This window comes from Merops nubicus, unplaced genomic scaffold, assembly GCF_000691845.1.
Source record: "Merops nubicus isolate BGI_N331 unplaced genomic scaffold, ASM69184v1 scaffold4540, whole genome shotgun sequence".
Lineage (NCBI taxonomy): Eukaryota > Metazoa > Chordata > Aves > Coraciiformes > Meropidae > Merops > Merops nubicus.
Window position 1 is genome coordinate 16,342 of NW_008584692.1, and position 21,297 is coordinate 37,638.

Genomic DNA, 21,297 nt, shown 5'->3' on the forward strand with positions numbered 1-21,297 from the left:
TTCCTGCTGGACTGAGGAATGAGGAGGAACAATAGTCATACCAATGTATTATTTGGAATCTTGTGCCTTTCAGAATGTTGATTAAAAATGCAGCTGTTCGAGAAGGTCTTTTACCCACAGAATACTGTAGCAGGAGGTATGCTTCTCATAACTAGTGCTTTATGAGCAACCTGTAATAGTGCAGCTGATTGTGACAGATCTGTTTCTTGTGTTAGGACACAACCTAATGAATTTTCTTTTCTTTTTCTGCCTACCTGGGACTTTAACAAAATTGAGAAGCTCTGTAAAATTGCTTTAGCTTACTGTTAACTCCCTTAAAGCCAGTCAGATGTCTTTTAAAAATGAATAAAGTTTGTGTTGTCTGTTCATCACATCTGTATGATGTTTTGCAGTGATCTTTTTAAGACAAATTTCAAGAAGCCAAATGCTTCCATATAACAGCCTTCAGCTGTGCTAGGCTGCTGTCCTGCTCTAAATTTGTCATTTAATAGGGAACTTGAGTGTGCAAGAACTTCAAAGGAATCTGCATCATGAAACTGGCGTATGGGAAGTCAGAAACATAAGTGTGTGATATTTCTTACAGAGACGCTCGCGATGAAAGGCCTGACCTTGAACTGCTTGGGGAAGAAAGAAGAAGCATACGAATTTGTTCGTAAAGGGCTTCGAAATGATGTAAAGAGTCATGTCTGTATCCTTTGTTATATAAAACTTGGTCTTCTTGCCATGTGTTCTCACTTCGGTGTCTGTGTGATTTTTGTTGCTGCATCAGTGTGTACTTTTCAACTAAATACATAGCAAAAGTCTAAAATAACATGTGCACGTTGAGTCTTAATTGCTAATCAAATCTTTGAAATGAGGTTTTATTTTCCTGTCTGTGATTTTGCAGTATCGTTAAGAAAAATGCCTTTTATGTCTTAGGAAAAGACCCTCTGTAATATTTACTCTCTGCAGAGAGTAGGCACATCTTGCAAAATGTGGTCTTCTCTAAAATTTTCTGCTCTCTTAAAAAGGTATAAGGAATCCAGTACAGAGGTGCTCTACCTATTTTGACACTGAATTTTAGATCATGGTTTAGGTTTACTGACTTGGTGAGTGCTACTCTGTTCAATGTTTGCCTTCCCAAAGTGAAATACTTAACAGCTACCCAAGAGGTTTGGGAGTAGCTGTCTGTTTTAAGGCACAGGTAGGAAGCTCCTCTGGATTTACACAGAATGCCTTACTTGCTCTCCATGCTTTTGAGTTGTCTGTTAAAGGGGCAAATCTTCCATTAAACATTTAAGTTTTTAACATTAAAAAAAAAATCATCCTGTAGTATCACAGCAACCACTTGCTAATAATCATCTGTTGAAGACAAAGAGATGACTGTTTACTCTATTCCTATATTAAACATCCAGGGAGCTTGAGGCATGTCATAGAGCAATCAAAGATAATTTGTACCTTCTTGATCTTAAAAGCTGAACACCCAAGGAATACCAAAGCAACTTTAATATACGTGTAAAAAATCTAACACCTTAAATCAAGGAGCAAAAGAATCTGGGCAAGTTAGTGGAGAGATTTGAGGGATAGGGATTCTGATTCCCAAACAAATTTTCAGGGTGGGATTTATCAACATCACTAATTATCTGCAATTCATACTGGCTCTTAAAACTGTCTAGAAGACTTCCCTGCAGGTGCTGGAGGGATCTGTGCTTCTTCAGATCTAATTTTTGAGGTAGGGGTGTCCATCTTCCTGGACAAGTTTAAAAAAGTAAATTTTTTTTTTTTTGGTTAAGTCTTAGTGGATTTTCATCAGTTTTACTGACTCATTAAACTTACCCTAAGAAGACTACAAGACTTTTTTTTTTTTTTTAATTTGGAGAAAGTGTGAATTCATCTGAATCTTACTAGGTACAAATGTGGGTTTCTTTTTTAAGCAGCATCCACAGAACTAACTGATAAAGCAAGAAGCTCCAACTTCACGCACTCAAATACATTGTTACAGCTTTACAGAGAATCCCCTAGAGTAGTCTGTCTATGCAGAATTACTTCTCCAGTGAGCACAAGCTAGCTGATACTGAATTAATTCCAGACTAAGCATCAGGTTTGTCACAGTACTTTCAGTTGTCATCTGTTTGTAAATTCTGTAGGAAAAGCAAGTCTCTCATACTGCTGCCACAGTTTAAGAGCACTTCATGTGCTGTCATGATGTCACCACACAAATATCTCAATCTTTCCTGATAGTGGGGCTCTAGTATATGGGGAGGGTGAAGACTAGAGTATATATTTCAGCTCATATCTAACTGAGATTTGAGGCTGAGCTCTTTAGTAATGGTTCCTTCTAATGTCTTTTGCAAAATCTTTTGGCTAACCATGAAGTTCTGATGAAAGCTTGAAGGGCTGTTGATTGTGCTAGTGAAACAAAGCTTAGGATGTTCTCTAAAAGTTTACCTTTCCCATTTTATGTGATCTTCACATCTGTCATTTGGTTTAAAGAGAGAGGCAGGGGGATAGCCACTAAAGTGACCTTGCTCCAGTAGCTGGTCTTGAGAAGGGGTAGTACATCTGTGTTCTTATTTCCTTGTGGTAAGATTTGAAGGTGCTTTTGGTGTATTTTTTCCATCGGTGCTTTTTAGAAAGCAACTGGTAGAGGATGTTTAAAATGTAAGTGGTTCTTTCAGTGTTCTGACATGTTTAAGGAGAAGTAGATTTTAATTCTTTTGTAGTTGCCCATATTAAGTTTTGGGGGGGAAAAACGGACATTGTAAACTTGTTTAGAAATCTAGACAAACTGCAGACAATTCTGACAATTCATATTTGGATGTAAATTGAGCAATGATCTGGACAGAGACCTACACTTACCTTGAGAATAAGTGTTTCAGGTAGTGGACTGTTATACTCAGGACACTGTAGGAACATGTGCAAGACTGCCTAGAGCTGCCTACTGCAATAAATTGTTGGCCTGTGCTTTAAAGGCTGGTATCAGCTATTAAAATTCCTTATGCTTAGTCTTGGCTACTGTACACACTTATTTCTGAATGGGTTATGCTTTTATTTACTTGATTACTTGATGCGGAATATGATTTATGAAAGATTAAGCCAGATTACTAGCTGAATCCAGGAATGGTAATGATGCCTGATAAATTACTCAAGGCATCCTATGAGTTTACACTGTTACAGTGCACATAAAGTCAGTGGGACTGAATTGCCTTGCTATAGGTGAGAATCTAAAATGTCCTCTAACGTGAAAATCAAAGTTCAGATCTAGCTGTGGAAGATGTTGCCTCAGTTGCTACTAGGAACCTAGAGTAGCAAAAGGGAGATGATGGCAAGTAATCCTTTTTAATACAAAAAAAAGTCTCTTTTGGAGACTGATGTAAACACACAGTGTAATACCTTACTGTGACATATGCTGGCTTCATGCTTTGAATTGGTAATCTTTCTAGGACAAAAAAGAATGCTTGTGAAATGTCTGTTGAATGCCACACTGCTGATGGACATCTGAGATGCTGAGAATGTGACAAAGACTTTAAATGCATGGAACCACAAAGATTTCCTCTTGTCAGTGAATAAACTGAGGCTCTGTTTTTATCCCTTAGCTGTAAAACCTGGGGACTAATTGAAGCTACAGATAGGCAAGAGAGGAAAACTAAAACTTTTACACCAATTGTATTGTGGGAGTGAGACACTTGTAGTAGTATGAATCCCTAATGTAATTACAGCAGCATGTTTTAAACAAGACATCTCTAGGCATAACTCTTTTGGGTCTTGTGCAATTTGAACAATTTAGTTTGTATAATAGCATTTTAGGGGGTTATGAACATTTATAAACAAGACTTATATTATTTGGAAGTGTTTAAAAGGTATCTGTAAATCTGGTTGCTGTAACCAAATTTAATTTATATGGGTGCTGATCCTCAAGGAAATTAGTTTGGTGTGTAAGATGAATATACCACAGTTACTTTCTGAAGATTTCTGAGAACTGTGAATGTATTTCCTTAACGTCCCCCAGGTTGGCACGTCTATGGTCTTTTGCAGCGTTCTGATAAGAAATACGATGAAGCCATCAAGTGTTACCGGAATGCACTCAAGCTAGATAAAGATAATCTGCAGATCCTGAGAGATCTCTCTCTGTTGCAGATTCAGATGAGGGATTTAGAAGGATATAGAGTAAGTATTCTCTTTGAATTCTCATTTATTTCTCTTAGCATTCTCTTGTTATTCCATTATCAAGTCTTTCATTGTCAGTAATTCTGCTGTTGCTTTGTTTTGCTGTTTTAAGAGTGTTTCAGGATCTTGTTTAGAAGAACATGAAAACATTGCAGCAAACTCCATGTAATGTTGAGTACAGAACTAGAAGTACAGTTATTCTGTACTTACGGATCAACTTGTAAAGCTCTAGTTCTTAACTCATTTTTCACTAAAAATGAAAATGGTAAGACTTAAAGCTTACCAAGTAGGAGCACTTTGCTCTTGTGAAGTACTGCAAATGGTGTTTTGGGTGCATATACTGAAGGTGTTTTTTGTGAGAAATAAACTGTCCTGTTTCTTCTGAGTATATTGGGGAGACTTGCCCCATGATGACTGATTTTGTGAATCCCAATACTGATTTTATCATAAATAAAACTTTAAAGTTAGCCTAAAACCAAAGTTAGTTGTTTCAAAATGGCTGAACTGATTTGGCTGTCAAAGGGAGAAATTTTACTCCTCATGCATCCTTGTAATTCAGGTGAAATAGAGGACTGGATTGTGGGCTTTGGCTTTAGTCTCCCTCACTGAGGATGCTGAATTTGCAAATGCAAGAAAAGGGAATAACTGACAGAGATATGGTTTGGCTCAGGAAGGGATCTGAGAAGCACTGCAGCATTATGTGGACTTTTTTCCTGGGCATGACAAGATGCTGCTTGTTCAGTGACAGTGAGCTCATGCGTTCTAACGGAAACCCCTCTCTCAGATTGCAAAGCTCTGTTTGGAAATGATTTGGGCACTTAAAGGGTACTCTTGAAAATTACACCTTTTGTGTCCCAGCAGATTGATTTTATGCTTTGTGCCTTGACTCCTTGTCAGGTGTTTGGTTGGGCTAGAGTTAATTTCACAACAAGCTGGGAAAGGGCACAGCCAGGACAGCTGACCCATGCTCAGTATATAACTGGGGGAGCTGCTGGGGATGAGGAGGGATTTGGGCTCAGAAACAGGCTGAGCATTGGGTTCTGGGTGCTGAGCAATTGTATTATACTTTGCTTGCTCTATACGTTCTTTTATTAGTAGTATTGTCACTACTTATTCACTCCTTGTGTTATCCTATTAAACTGTCCTTATCTCAACCTGTGAGATTTTACCTTTTTCTTCCAGTTTGGCTCCCCATCCCAACCAGGGGGTGAGGGGAGGAGGGGAGAGCAATCAGCCACATGTTGCATAGTTGCTGCCAAGGGCTAAACCACAGCACTCCTATATTTAGAATATAGACCCCAGATTTAAGAGCCAGAAACATGCTGCTTTTCCCCATGCTTTTGCAATTGCAAAAATTGTCTAGGGCTTTTAAAAGATATTTTAGAAGTGGTAAATAGTGATAAAGATGTAGTAACTTTTTTTTTTTAATATCTCTGTTACTTTTAAATTGCCTTTCTTTTACTGCAGGAGACAAGATACCAGCTACTTCAGCTGCGCCCCACTCAGCGGGCTTCCTGGATTGGATATGCCATTGCATACCACTTACTAAAAGATTATGATATGGCCTTAAAACTACTTGAAGAGTTTAGGAAAACCCAACAGGTAAGACTTCCCATTCTGAGAAAAGAACACTTTCTGTGTAAAAGACAGAATCTGAAGAATTGGTTCTTCTTAATTAGGAAGAACTAATTAAGAACCAGTTAAGAATTAAGAAGAAACTTGCTGTTTGTGGAGCTTTCTGCTTTGAGGAGAGAGATTTCCAGGAGCATAGAAGTTGATGCAAATTATACATGAATACTTTTTTCCTCTCACAGTAGGCCGTTTGGATTGAGGATATAAGGGCAGGCTGATGTAAAGTAACTGAGTAGCTTAATGTTTGTGAGACCTGTAGCAAAACAAAACTTTTGATGATCCAGTCCCTTACAGTAGGTGACACTTCAGAAAAAAGGGTTTAGTTTCGGATGTGCTCATTTGCCCCTTCTTTTGCAATAGCCTGGATGCCATTACATCTCTAGAAAGAATGTGCGAAGAAACTTTTTCATTGCTCTTTGTGCATCTGTATGTTATGCACTTAAAATCAGTGCCTTGTTGTCAAAATAACAAGCGTAGCTGAAAATTCTTTGAGAAGATTTGGTGGATACTGAAACTTGTTGGAGTAAATTCAATGGTACAATTCCCTTGTTCTGTTACTGGTAAAGCAGAGCTACAAAGTCTGAAAAAAACAGGACAGAGTGAATGCATTGATTATTCTGTAACACAGAAAGAAAAAACATGTTTGTAGATGAATTCAGCTTGGGAGGTGTGCTGGAAGTATCATGTGCAGGTCAGGTTTAGGTAATTATCACCTGATTGTGATAATTTTTTTTTTAAAAAAAAAAAAACAAAACCAAACTCTTTGCTCCTTTCTGAGATAACTGCATTTGAGATCTTATACAGCCAGAATAGGACTAACTGTAAGAAAGGAAATCAATAATTGCTAGAATAGGACCAGTGTTTCTGTATTGGGCATGCATTGTGGTCGAACAAAGGACGTTGCAAGCCAAGTGTATGTGTAGCTTGGTATTTCAAAAGAGCTGTAATTTCAGTGTTGAATAAAAACTGGAAGAAGTAAGTTTAAATGAAAATTGTCATTTATCATGAGCACTTGACAGCCAAAAAGTCATGGTTCTCAAATGAGTCAGCAGAGCCCAATCTGAATTCAGTGTCAAAAAGACTGTTTCAATTGGCATATATAATAGATGGAAAAACTGCAAATGAAGTGTAAGAAATGGGCTTCTTTTTTCAAGGACTAAGGGAGATTGATAGTGGTATTGGCCCCTTGGAGAGAATGGAAGGGATGCTGTCAATTGTGTTTTCTAGAAGATTGTATGTAAATATGCTTATTTGAGGGCAGTCATGGTGATACACTCTTCAGTGACTAAGCCAGATAAAAGTATCATCTGCAATAGATTAACATACTAAATCAGTTGAGTCTGCTATGTGAGTTATCACGATCTTAAATCTCACCCTAAAACAAAGAAATCCTGAGAAGATCTCGAGCTCTGATGCCTTTTTTTTTTTTTAGTAAAACTGGAAATACTTGGAAAACTTCCATAAATATTAAAATGGTTTGTACTTGAACAATGAGCTGTTTAACTGCTGATGGGCATAGTATCAGTCACAGGCAAATGGTGGAAAAGCTGGTTAAGCATTCAAGGACAGAAATACAACTGAACATGAATTTATGGAAGATGAGTTGTCAAGATTTCCCTCTTTTTCTGAGATTGGTAGAGATAGATAGTTCAAGAGTATATTGTTTTCTCCTTTGAAAACACTGAAAAGAAGGGTGACCATGTTAGTTTCGTTCCTTTTACAAATAGAGGGTCTTGTGCTTTGCTGTGCTAGCTCCTTGAGGTGTGCAGGCTCCCACCACCGGAGGAGCGAAGCAATGTGTAAGGTCCAGAGCAGCCAGGAGAGCCCAGGCAAATTTGCAGCTCAGCTTGCTACACTTTCTCTTCCACAGTAGTCCCTAAATGTAGTGTTTGTGCCATCTCTGGATATTTAACAGTCCCGCACTGACGCTGTGTGAGTTCAGGATACTCCACTGATTTTTTTTTTGGGGTGTACAATTCTTGCTTACTTAACAAATCTCTCTTGCCCTGTACTTTGTATGCACTCCAATTCAATAGATGAACTTTTGTAACTGACTTGATAGAATATTGCATGTGACTGTGATAAAAAGCTAATGTTCAGACTTTAAAAGCAGGATTTAAAAGACTGAGGGGTTTCCTGATCACTAGTGAATGGGAATCTTCAACAAAATGATGTTTTTGAGGAGTTTTATGGCAACCTGTATTAGGCCTGATGCTGTTTACCATTGTGGTTAATGAATAAAGAAATGTAACATGTTATGTAAAATGCTTCTGATATCTGTAGTAGTTGGTAAATAATGATGTAGGGTTATCGTAGTCGTTCACTTGGGTTACTCGGGCAGCTCTGTCCATTCATCTGTGAATTAACCCAGACAAAACCAAACTGAAAAACAAAAAAATCAATCAAGTAGGTGAGTATCTGAAGATGCAGTTTTTGCAAAATAATGGAGCTAATCTAGCTACGCGCTGTTGCCAAAACCAGTGGTCTGACTTTTTCCTGTGTGCTCCCACTGCTTCCTTGTGCAGCACTGGTTGACTCGTGGAGGGCTGGTTCAGGAAGCCAAAGTGACAGAAAAATAATCACTCTTTTGAAGGATTGATTGGCTGAACTGAACAACTGTGAGGTGAGAGGGGAAAGAGGAAGGGGAATAATAGAGGGAAGTGAACTGCCTTTGTTGATGCAGGCTGCAGTTAGATTGACTTGGCTTGTTGTGAAATTGTCCCTCAGGGCAGCCTGAGGGGGGGGGGAGCAAAAACCACCCTTGTTTCTGAGAAGCTGAGATTTTTCTTTATAGAGAGCTGTTTGCCAAGAGATCAAGACTTACTGATGACACTGTTTTTAAAAAGTCAGAAAATGAAAAGAATATGGCAAGTTAAGAGGACTAGAGAAAATGCTGGTTAGTGAAGAGCAGAGTTTCTCTTTGTTCCCTGTGAGCAGAAAAAACCCTGGGTGATTCCAGTACAGTTTAGATACTCATTTTGGGAAGAATGATACCTAGGAAGGTTGCTTAGTGGGAAAAATAAAGGAACAAGTAGTGGCAGGAAGTTGAGCAACAAATTCAAATCATAAATCACTTTTTATCCTGGACAATTTTATTCTCATGGTTGCATTATCATTGGAATGGGGAATTTTCTGTCTCGTAGTGTATCCAAATCAACATTACCTGTCATCTGAAAGCTGTAAATTAGCCAGATGCACGATATTTCAGTAAAAAAAGTTTACGAGGCTGAATGCAGGCATCACTGCTGGAAATACAGGAAAAACAGCCTGTGCTGTCCAAGTTAAATAATTTAAGAGATTCACTTCAGAATTTAAATTTTGGGAACCAAGGTGTAAAACAACTATGCAATTTGTTTTACTGTTGTCTGTCCCAGTTTTCCTTCTTTTCCAGAATAAAGTTTTTATTCTTAATTTTTATTTTATTCCTAATTTCTGCATCAGGCCCACAAATACACATATGGACAGAAAACCTCTGGAGTTTTGGGGGTCTTCTCTTAGGTATGTTTTGGCTGCATCTTGTCACATTCTTTCAGTGACAGTTATGTTAGGGCATCTACAGTTGTAAAGTTGGCTCTTTTTTTGGTCCAGGAGAAGAAGAAATTTGTTCTAAAACAGCAGAATTGAGTTCAAGAGAAAGCTGGACATGTCATGTTCAAGAAACATAACTGTTCTGGGATGAGGGAGGAATAAGGATGTGTTGTGCAGCAGTAGCAATTATGTGGAAAAAAAAAAATTTCTAGAATCTTACTCTTGAAGACAATCTGATTATAACCCCAGTACTTAATCTGAATAAATTGCTTGCCTTCAGATGAATTGCACATTTGAATCATCATTTACTTGATGAGATTTCCAAATGTCTTTTAAAAACAAACTTTGTTATAACTACTTTTTTAAAAACAGCTGACAGTAAGTGCAGTATCTTTCTGATGGCTTGGCCATCTGTAAGAGGGAGTTAATTTTTTTTTTTTGACATTTAGTAGTTCTTTTATTAGTTCTGCCAAACCAGAAGAGCTACAAGGTTTGTTGATATGTTTCTTGTGCCATATATTAAAAACAAAACAAAACAAAAACCAAAAAAAAAAACCAAAAAAACCCCAAACAAAAACAAACAAAAAAAAACCACACCAAACTTTAAGGGTTTTGTAGGTAATCCATGTTTTGAAGGCCTAAAACCAATTCATGATGTGCAAAAAGCCATGCTGCTTGTGGAATTTAGAGGTATATTGTATTGGAGTGGGAGGATATTTTTATGCAGGAAGTGAAGGAGAAGGAACTAAATCAGTGCTTGTAATGGTTTGAAAACAAACCAGGGAGAGACTCTGAGTCAGAAATACAATTTAATAAGAAAAAAAAAAAAATAAAAGCAATAATACAAAGGAAAACCACAGAGTCAGAATACAACCTGATACTCTGTAGTTAGGGTGGTGGTAGCAGTCCAGATGAAACAGTGGTCTCGTAGAAAAGATCTGGTAGCTCTTGTCCTCTGGAAATCCAGTGGGTAAGGCCCCCTGTGCTGTACTGAACCCCAGTTTATATCCAGGTGGGAGCACTTGGCTCCTCCCCCTGGGTGGAGCATCTCACAATGGGTTGATATCAGTCTATGCGTCATGCAGTGGGTCCTTGATGGTCCGTTAAACAGAAATAGCTCCTGGGGGGAGCTCTGTATGAGTCATGGGGCGAGGCGTGGATGGGCCCATTAACAGGGAGGACTCCTCCTGCTGGGTGGGAAGGTGTTAACATCTCCCCTGACCTTGAACCTCTTTCCTTATCTGTTATAGCCTGGGGTGTGAGGTCTGTCCTGGGCAGCTGCTACCCATGATTTTCTTAACAGCCCATGAGCACTGACATAGAGAGTATAGAATATACAGTTTTGTTTCTACCCACATAAGGATAAACTGGTCCCAGCCCCTGTAACCATGACAGTGCTCTGCAGTGTGAGTTCTGTGGTATTTCAATATGGACAAGCAGAGAGACATACTTAAATGCTTCAGCCCTGTTGCATGTGTCAGTTCTCTGAAGCGGTTAAAATGCTTTCCAGGTAACAATGTTTTTAGTATTGACTTCTGATGTTTAAGAGGGATAAATTTGAGCAAAGGTGTAAGTAGAAATGGAGCTGCAGATAAAGTACAAGCAGGTAGGATTTCATGCTCTCTGCTGACACAAGGTCTAGTCTTGTTCTGTTAGCCATAATTGGTTATAATATGTTAGCAGTTACTAAAAAATATTTGAATGCTATTATTTTCAGCCCCCAAACTGATGTTCATCTACACTTACACAATATTTTATATTGTCAGAACACTTCTATCTAAAAGGAAATCTTCCTTCTAAAATTTCACTTACTATAAAAGCTGCCTCAAATACAAAGAGTATCTAAAGAGAAATGTTGAATTTTATAAAATGGGTATGTGCTTAGGGAAGGGCTGGAAGTAGTGGTTTAGCACAAGCTGATTTCAGTTAGTTTAATGTTTGGGGTTGCTTTTGTTTATTAAATTATTTGGCTCTTTAAAGAAGAAAGAAAAAGCTTTACTCGAGGAGCAGAATAGTAGTAGAAAACCATTGGGTGAACACTGGGAATTCAGAGTGTTGCTTGTTCAGGAAGAAACAAAAGTAGTGTCACAGGAAATAAGACTATTAACGTTTATCAAGCTCAGCTGCTTCTTATCATGGAATCATAGGCTGTTTTAGGCTGGGAGGGACCTCTAGAGGTCATCTGGTCCAACCTCCCTACACAAGCAGGAACATCTCTGCCTAGGTCACCCAGGGCCCTATCAAGGCTGACCTTGAATGACTTTGGGGTTGAGAGGTTGGACTACGTTTCTGGGCAACCCATTCTAATGATCTATCATTCTTACAGTAAAGAATTTTTTTTATAATATCCACTCTCAATCTATCCTTTCCTAGTTTAAAACCGTTACTCGTTGCCCTGTAATTACAAACCCTTTTGAATAGACCTTCCCTCACCTTCGTGTAGGCCCTTTCAGGTACTGGAAGGTTACTATAAGGTGCCCCCAGAGCCTCGTCTTCTCCAGGCTGAACAGCCCCAACTCCCTCATCCTGTCATCTTCATAGAAGAGGTGCTCCAATCCCTTGATCATTTTGGTGGCTCACCTCTGGACTTGCTCCAATATGTCTACATCCTTCTTGTGCTGGGGGCTCCAGAGCTGGACACAGGACTCCAGGTGAGGTCTCACCAGAGCAGAGCAGCAGGATCACCTCTCTCCATCTGCTGGCCATGCTGCTTTTGATACAGCCCAGGATGTGATTTGCCTTCTGGGCTGTGACTGCACATTGTCCAATTTTTCATCCACCAGCACTCCCAAGTCCCTTTCCACAGGACTGCTCTGTAGTATATCCTCTCCCAGCCTGTACTGATAGTGCTGGTTACCCCGGCCCAGGTGCAGGACCCTGCACTTGGCCTTGTTGAACCTCATAAGGTTCATCTGTGCCCACTTCTCCAGCCTATCGAGGTCCCTCTGGATGGCCTCCTGTCCCTCTGGCATGTCAACTGTACCTCCCAGCTTGGTGTCATCTGCAGACTTGTTGAGGGTGCACTCACTGCCGCTGTCAATATAATTAATGAAGATATTAAACAGCACTGGTCCCAGCACAGAACCCTGAGGGACACTGCTCGTCACCTTCCTCCATCTGGACATTGAGCCATTGACCATCACTCTCTGGACGTGACCATCCAGCCAGTTCATTATCCACTGAACAGTCCACCCATTGAACCCGTAATTCCCCAATTTAAAGATTAGGATGTTGTGGGGGACCGTGACAAAGGCCTTGCAGAAATCCGGATACATGACATCCATAGGTCTTCCCTTGTCAACTGATGCAGTCACTTCATTGTAGAAGGCCACTAGGTTGGTCAGGCAGGACTTGCCCCTAGTAAATATGTGCTGACTACCTGGGATTAGCTCCCTGTCCTCCATGTGGAGGACACGTCTACTTTATTATTAAAAAATCATGTTGGGCTATAACAGTCTCTCCTACTATTTCTGTTGGGGGACTATATTTCACATACTAGACTCTTGTACAGGTTTGCTGGGCATTGCAGAATTCTGCATTTCATCTCAGAAATTCTTGTCATTTACTTGCAACTGAAGTAGCTTCTGTGCATGTTCGTGAAGAGCGTTTAGTACAAGAAAATCACTATAACTCTGGCAAGACTTCTCATTGCCTAAACAAACCTTAGGGAGCTGTTCCTAGAAAAGAGTATTTTTGAATGCCATCCTGTTTCAGTGATGTGTTGCTGGAAGGTGGATGAGCCACTGGTTTTACTGTAACTGTAGATAAAGTCCTAGGTGTGCAGCTGGCAGCAGATCTCAAATCAACCGTTTGAAAACGTCTCTTTGCATGCTTGTGCGCTGTACTTTGGGGGACTGAAGTGTAGTACAGAGAACACTTGGTTAGAGAGAAATGGTGTAAGTGTCCTGTCTGTAAAATTCTAGTTGTTGAGCTATGGCTAGTATTTGGGTGGTTTATTGCTCTTGGAAATAGTTTGATCCAGAATTTTTGGTCTGCTGAAAATGAGTATTGTGATATCCCAGCAATCTGCTACTGAACTCTGGGTCAAAATTGTAGAGTACATGAGTCCTTCATTTTCTTTAAAAGACTACCAAGATCTTTGCAAATTTTATTGAATTGTATGGGAGGAGGCAAGGGTTCTGCTTTTAATTATTGTGCCAGGGTGTCAAAGAGAGGAAATAGAGAATTTTTTAAAAACTATTCTGTAACAAGAGATATCCTTGAATTAATCTGATTGTGAGTAGTGGGAGTTTTGCATTTTGAATGTTTGGATGAGTATAAAAATAAGCCTGATATATTCTGTAGCCTGAATCTTGTTCTGTAATATTGCATACAGTTGAGGTGCAGGAAAATGTTGACTAACGTGTTGCTTTTTTCCCCCCCAGATTCCTCCTAATAAAATAGATTATGAATATAGTGAACTGATTTTATATCAAAATCAAGTGATGAGAGAGGCAGATCTATTTCAGGAGTCTTTAGAACATATAGAGACATACGAAAAGCAAATATGTGATAAATTAATAGTAGAAGAAATCAAAGGTAAGTATTCCTTTTTCCCTGAGCCACTTCTGTTCTAAACTTTTGCTACTGGCTTTCAGATAGGATAAAGCAGTAGAAGAAAAAACATGTGACATCTTTAATGGATTTGAAACAGTTACTATAGGGGAAACTGGTAACGCTAGACTTAAAATTCTGTGCTCAAGTAACTTGCCCTGCCAAAGTGGATAGTGGATGCAGGTAGTTTATCTTGGATTGACACAGCAACAGGGGAGATCTCAGTGTTTACTACACTGGTGTATACTGGAGTAGCTTTCCATAAATCAGAGCTAGTATAACCCAGTTTTAATCTCATAAAGAATAGTGTTTGTAATACAAACACAGATTAAAAAAATATTTTTTTGACCGAAATATCAAATTCTTATTTCCTTCTTAAGCTTTCTCCTGCACTTTTACTGCCCTACATTAATGCTGAGGATGACTTTTTTGGTTAAAAATCCCAGGTTTGTTTTTTTTTTTTGTGGGTTCTGAATATGCGCAATTACAGTGTGAGAGGGCATATTCAACAACTGCTCTTTGCTTGCACAGTTGAGGTGGGTTGACTTTGGCCAGCAAGAAAGTCCCAAAACAAAAGAAAAACCCAAGCAAACAGATCCCCGAGTGGATCAAGACCCCAAGTACAGGGGCAGTTGCTCACCACTTCCCATAAGCAGAGTGATGTTCAGCTAGTCTCCAAGCAATGGCCACCTGCCCAAACACTCCTTTCCCTCAGTTTTTATTACTAAGCATAGCACCATATAGCCTGAAATATCCCTTTGGCCAGTTTGGTTCAGCTGTCCAGGCTGTGTCTGCTCCCAGTTCATTGTCCACCCTGGCCTGCTTGCTAGGTGGGGTAAAAAGACAAAGACTTGATGCTCTGCAAGTACTGCTTAGCAGTAGCAAAAACATCTGTGTTACCATCATTTAGTCACAGATGCTGTACAGGCTGCTGTGAAGAAAATTGAATTCTGTGCAAGCCAGACCTGGTAAAACAATTTACTTAGAAGCAAACCAGTGTGATTTAACTGATTAGAAAGTGGTTAGTTGGTGTGAAGAATAGAGGTGTAGTATGTGTGGGCTAGCTTCAGGCAGCACTTGTAAAACACAGTAAAAGTCTTTGAAAAAAGAGCCTCTTTTTAGGTGTCTACATATGATTAAGCCAAATTTTATGTATCTAAGTTTGTAGACTTTACTTCCAAACCATCAGTGTTTTCTTATGTAATCACAGTTCTTTGCTGCGTTCTTTTTTTTAGGAGAGATGTTACTGAAGTTGGGAAGGCTGAAAGAAGCTGGTGAAGTATACAGAGAGTTAATTGAGCGCAATGCAGAAAACTGGTATTATTATGAAGGCTTGGAAAAGGCCCTACAACCTAGTAAGTTAAAATACACAGATACATTGAAAATACATGTCACATAGGTTATATATAAAATTTCTTTCATATGCTACTGTTTTAGATTGAAAAGCTTTACTTGCCAGAAGATTACATACTTTCTAATTCTGAATATGATCTAGTTGTGTTTATCCATTTTTAAAATGTTTGCTGAAATACTTCTATGCATGAAAAATACCAGCAGCAAGTCTTTCTATTCTTGGAGCTATAGGTGGCATTTGCTAGTGTGTTTACACAAAGAACATTTCCTTGCCACACAGACTTGGAAACCAAATTGCCATTTCATTCCTGTCTAGTAGCTGATTGTCAGACTACTATTGTACACTACAACACAAAGCTGTCATTCTGAAACTTGCTTAGGTGGTACTTCTTGCTATGGGCATGTAGAGGAATACTCAAGTATCCCTTCCAGATGGCCTTTTAAAGATAAGCCACCTGGAAAAAAAAAAATTTCAAAGCTGACTGTTCTTTGGAGGGAAAGTGATAAATGTGATAAAATCTGTTATTCCATTGCCAGTTCACATTACTGTTGTTCTGTCTTTCCAGGAAAATAGACAATATATTTTTTTTAATTAAAATATTGCAACAAATTAGAGTGTTTTGCAGTGGTAACTTTCCCAAGTGCTTACTTTTGCATAGGAATGGTTTCCTTGTATTTCACTGTTCACTAATTCATGGAAGCTGTATTGGAGTTATTCTGATGACATCATAAATCATAAGCCCACAAGGACATTGTTCATAGAAATGATAGCTGCATTATACTTTTCAACCAGCTTTCTTCTAGAAGGTTTTTACAGCTGAGTTTCATAAGGTCTGAGAATAGAGCTTGTGATGGGGAAATAAACTACTGCATTTGTTAGGTCTGCAGAGTGTTGCCCTTTGGATGGTTTTCTTGGTGTCTCCGTGGAGGTGAACATCATGGTGGTTGTTTCAGAAAAATAAATTACCCAACATTATTCTGATGGCTATAAGAAATGTGTTGATAAAAATGTGTAGTTCTTAACAAAGAAACAATCCATTAGTTTATTTGGCATATTAAAATCCTATGTAGATTAAAACTGTACTAATTTATAAAACTAATAATGCTACTTTATTTTTTAGGTGGTCTTAGGACTATATCCTCCCCCATGGTAAGTTCTGGAGCTCCAACTTGTGACTTCAACTAGGGCTTTTATATGCTTTAGTTCCAATCCAAACATTACTTAAGTATAACTTTTAGAACTATACATATCTTGGAGCCACTGGGTAACATATTCCCCCCTCTTCCCCAACATCTGAGCTCAGTGACAAGATAAATTTTTTCTTTTTACAAAAATAAAACAGATACATTAATTATATGTTGTGTTATAGTCTTGATCTGTACATTCTGATTTATTTAAATTCTTGATGAATTTAGTATTATTTAAGCAAAATTGATTTTAACTATGAAAATGGCATTTCAAAGCAACAGATTAGTTTTATTTAAGTTCTGACCACATTGGAGCTCCAAAGCATATTATGGGGGAAAGGGGAGGAGTGGGAAGAAAATCTTTTTAAGTAGCTTTATTCTTGTTACACGTGAAGGTATAGAGTTCTGCTGCACAGTACTTAGACTGGCAGTATTGTGCCCTGTTTCTGGTGCCGCCAGAGTATAATAAAGGCATGCTTGTATAGTACGCTACTTCAATACCTGTGATTTAGAAATGCAATACATATGTCTGAATGCTCTAAGTATGTCTGAAATGGATGCACAATGAAAAAGCAGTTTAATTGAAGCTACAAATGTCAGACTATTGTGTGAATGGGTCTGCACAGCATGTAGCTGAAAGCAACCAAGCTCTAGTGCTGTATGATTGAATGTACCAGGTAATTATCCTGTTTGCAGTTTATCCTTAGAGTGCTTAATGCTGGTACTTGCATACTGTACAAACAGCGTGTTTTCAGCAGTTTTACACAGTAATGTTTGTGATTAACAGGAAAAAAAATAAATTGAAATGTATAAATTGTTCCAGATTCAAACTGTGTAAGAAGTCTAGCTAAAGTAGTTCACAAGATTTAAAAACATTTGGAAGAATAGATTTTTACCTCTGTTACTTATATCTATTATATTTACTGATAATAGGCACTTTAGAAGAGAGGCTTCAGATTTATGAAGAAGTTAGTAAAAGACATCCCAGAGCAGTTTCACCTAGAAGATTACCTTTAAACTTTGTTTCAGGTAACAAGTTGCATATCTGTTCTGTAATAGTTTTTCTTTCTTCTTAAGTTTTCATCAGGCTGTTGAATGTGCATTTAATACCTATTTCTACCTGTACACAGATGAGGCATACCATTTCTCCTGGAACAGATGAAAATATTTGGTTTAGGAGTTGATAGAGTTAATGTGCTCTAATATGGTGATACAAACTATGTAATGTTTGTATTGATAAAACTACAGTACAGAATGCTATACAGACTGTAGGAATTCTTGTACCTAATTTTTCTGCATCATGCAAAGTTAATCACAAGATAAAGGCAGGGGGTACAGTACACTTGAATTAAAGGGATAGGATATCTTTATCTTTAATATATATATTTTAATATACCTATATTTTCATATGTACCCATACCTTTAATATCCCTATATCTTTAAAATATATACATATAAGCTAACTAATAACACTGAAACCAGGTGTAAATGATGCATGTAACATTCACTATCGCATAGGACAGATAAATTTCATACCATTTTTTTTCTGCTGTAAAGAAAATACCAATTCTATAATGACAGTGAATAGCTCGTTGGGTGTGTAATACTTTTGTAGAACCATTAGAACTTTACTGTACAAGATAAGCTAACTTTGTACTGGTATTTTAATAAGAGTAGGAACAAAAAGCAGGTCTGCAGTGTTACATAGCATAAATTATTTCATTTTTTATTTTATAGTTAAGTTCTTTTAGTGGCTCTCTCCTTTCAAAAGTTGTTTTGAAATACAATGCACAAATATGCTCAGTTGTGGAGGATGGATATGCTTTTTTAAACAGAAAGCTACGACCTTCCAAAACAGAAGGAAGGAGGCTACACGAAATGGTAAATTCCGTAAAATTATGCACTTAGTATGTAGCTGTTTAGCTGCTGTAACTCCAGTAGAAAACTTCTGGTAAGAAATATAAAGTACATAAGAAATACAAGAAATAAAGGTACATAAGGTAGATATTAGGTGTCATGGAATTTTTAAGTTCAGCTGCAAATTCCCAACATATCTACTCATGCTGTTGATTTCATGAGGTTATTTTTTAGTCAGGTCCTTTACTGAGCACTGCATTTGTTGTACCTTTAAATGCTAGAAAGTGTGGCTAGTCAAGTTTTCTGTTGTTGGTCAGGAGTCTGAATGTGCATACAGCCTTCCTGTGTAAAATCAGAAAATTTTAACTGCTTCCCAAGAGATTTAGCACTGAAGTGAACACTTGTGCCTTGTTTAATCCCAGTTACTTCAGTTTCTTTGAAGATACAGGGCCAGATTTTAAGGCAATTCAACAAGGCTTGAAAAACTACATTACAAGTAATTATTACTTCTATCATAAAAGTTATTACAGTACCACATAGCAGACAAGGAGATAATTTAAAAAATGCTTTTCCCTGTCTTTATTAATAGTGTTTTTTGCTGTTGGCTTCATTTCACTTCATGTTCTGCACTAGGTGGCCTTATATCTGACTGTGTAGTTTCATAGCTAATGTTCATTTAAATAGAAACATGTTTGTTAATAAGGATTAGTTGTTCCTGCTGTACAAATAGTATAAATGAAAACAAAAATCATTAATAGATCAGTCAAGAAAAAAAATGTTTCAGTAGGCTCCTTTCTGCAGTGTCATAACAAATAAGAATTTTTCTAAATTAAAACTTCTGTTTGTGTTAAATGTGTGAAGCTTCGTGGATGTATAAGACTGGTTTTGATCCCTTAGAAACTAATCTATTTAGTAGATGATTTCTTGTTTATAAATCCAGCAGACAAAAATTCCTGTTGGGAAAAGTTAATAGTGAGAATGTGAACGTGTAGAAAGAAATTTGTTTGCAGAATCGTATTTGCAAATTTCAAGATTTTTTGGTTAAATGAGGTTGCTCTTCCAGTGTGGTCACAGACTAGTTGCTTGTAACCAACACTAAATTCAGAATATGCTTAAAATACTCTAAAGTGCAAGCTTGTATTAAAAGGTTAGACCTTGCCATGTGTTGTATCATAATAACCTTGTATTTAATACAAATTTGTATTAAATAAGCTCCTTGATGTAGCTGGAAACCACCTTTATAGAGGAAGGCTGTTAAAATCAATTTTCAGACAGACTAAGGGTAGGGGGTTGGAGTCTGGCAGTCCAGTTCCAGATCTGTTTATGCTGCTCTAGGTTCACAGTTCCTGTGGGCAGGTTTGTTCTTTGCCTCACAGACTGAATTTTGAGCTTAACTTCATGTCATAGATGGGTGTTTAGCAGTTTGTTTTGCATTTTTTCAGACTGTTTTGAGCTGTTCTGCTTTCTTTAAATAAGTATGTTCTTAATGGAAACTTGAATTTTGCTTTCCAAAATTCCGAGTTATGGTTTTTCCCTCAAGAATATAAATTAGAGTAATTCAGCAGAAGAAGTTGAGGAACTGAGATTTATTTTGTTGTATAGGGGAATTTCTTGTAGTGTGAGAAAACATTTTAATTACATCATCTGTAATAAAGCATGCACTTACAGTCCAGTTATGGATCCCCATCCACAGGTAGTAGGAGTTTCTATGAGCAGCAGTTTTGGTACAGCAAGGTGAGAACATGAGCTGCTTTTATCAGTCTCAGTAAGAGTGCTGATGATAATGAATAGTTTTGTGTGTATGTTAGCATTATGTGAAGTGTACTACTTGTTTAAAGACTTTGAAAAATCCACAACAGAGTAGGCAGTGAAGTGCAGCAGCTTCATCCCTATGTAAAGCAATCAAAGCCAATTAAAAAGAAATCCCAACAAAACCAAAATTGAAGCAACTTAAAGCAACCACTTTTCTTTGTATTTTGATCATAGGAATAAAAACATGAAAGCCAGCTGTTTTCCTGGCTGGATATCTTCTCTTTAAAGTCCTCCTTTTTTGCTTACATTTTTGTTTTTTTTAAACAGTATTTCTCAGAAAGGTGACAAGTACTATAATTTTATATGAAAACATAAATCAGATTTTTGGTATATTTTGATAAAGATGATTCTGATACAATGCTTGTCCTTCTGAAACCCAGTCTTCTGTTCTATTTCTGATTCCAGAAACAGTCATTTCAAGCTCAGTCATCAGAAGTCACTCATAAAAAGTAGGACTAGAAGAGAGGTAGAGGGTTCATTTCATCCATCCTTCTTCCTCTAAGCAGGATAATTTATATCTGCACTATTCCTTACACACATTTGTCTAAATTAATCATAAAAAAAAATTTCCAATGATGGAGCTTTTATGAGATGTCCGAGGTAATCCATTCCAGTGCTTATTCTTACCATGCTAATTTTTTTTCCAGTGTTTAAATTGCCCTTGCTACATCCTCTGTAGCCAGTACTGAATAGTTTCTCTTTTTAATAGATTTTATAGTTTTGAGGACTGTCACCCTGTCTTCATCAGCAGTCTCCTAAACACTAGCCACTTAAGCATTTTATGCCGATATTTTTTTATCCAGAGCATATTTACATCTTAATCTTAAAACCCAAGAAAGATGAAAACTCCTAACTGCAGTTTCTCATTTACTCTATTATCCAGAGTTGCACAGCAATTAGCACTTATCTTTATATAACACTTGCAATCACTGACATATAACCAAATACACTTTTGTTTCTAGGTGAAAAATTTAGAGAACTAATGGATAAGTTCCTGAGGGTTAACTTCAGTAAAGGCTGCCCGCCCTTGTTTACCACTTTGAAATCTTTATATTACAATCCAGAAAAGGTAAAATTTAGTATTTATTTGGTTTTAATGAATTCTTCTACATTGAATTTCTAATAGAGTATCTAAGTGTTTTTCTATAGATTTTCTTGTAACTTACTAATAACTGTTGGACATTTTTCTCCTTAATGTGCTATTTTGTCATATGTGAATCATCACTT

The 21,297-nt window shown here is 37.6% G+C and overlaps 1 protein-coding gene across 1 annotated transcript in view; it reads left to right on the forward strand.

Moving 5' to 3' along the window:
• Positions 1-21,297, forward strand: part of NAA16 (N(alpha)-acetyltransferase 16, NatA auxiliary subunit) — a 57,284-nt gene that overhangs the window by 2,181 nt on the left and 33,806 nt on the right. The window contains exons 2-8 of the mRNA XM_008944903.1: positions 584-688; positions 3,989-4,146; positions 5,614-5,748; positions 13,692-13,845; positions 15,096-15,215; positions 17,335-17,430; positions 21,033-21,139. Of these exons, the coding sequence (XP_008943151.1) occupies positions 584-688; positions 3,989-4,146; positions 5,614-5,748; positions 13,692-13,845; positions 15,096-15,215; positions 17,335-17,430; positions 21,033-21,139 (875 nt within the window). The remainder of the gene's footprint in view (positions 1-583; positions 689-3,988; positions 4,147-5,613; positions 5,749-13,691; positions 13,846-15,095; positions 15,216-17,334; positions 17,431-21,032; positions 21,140-21,297) is intronic.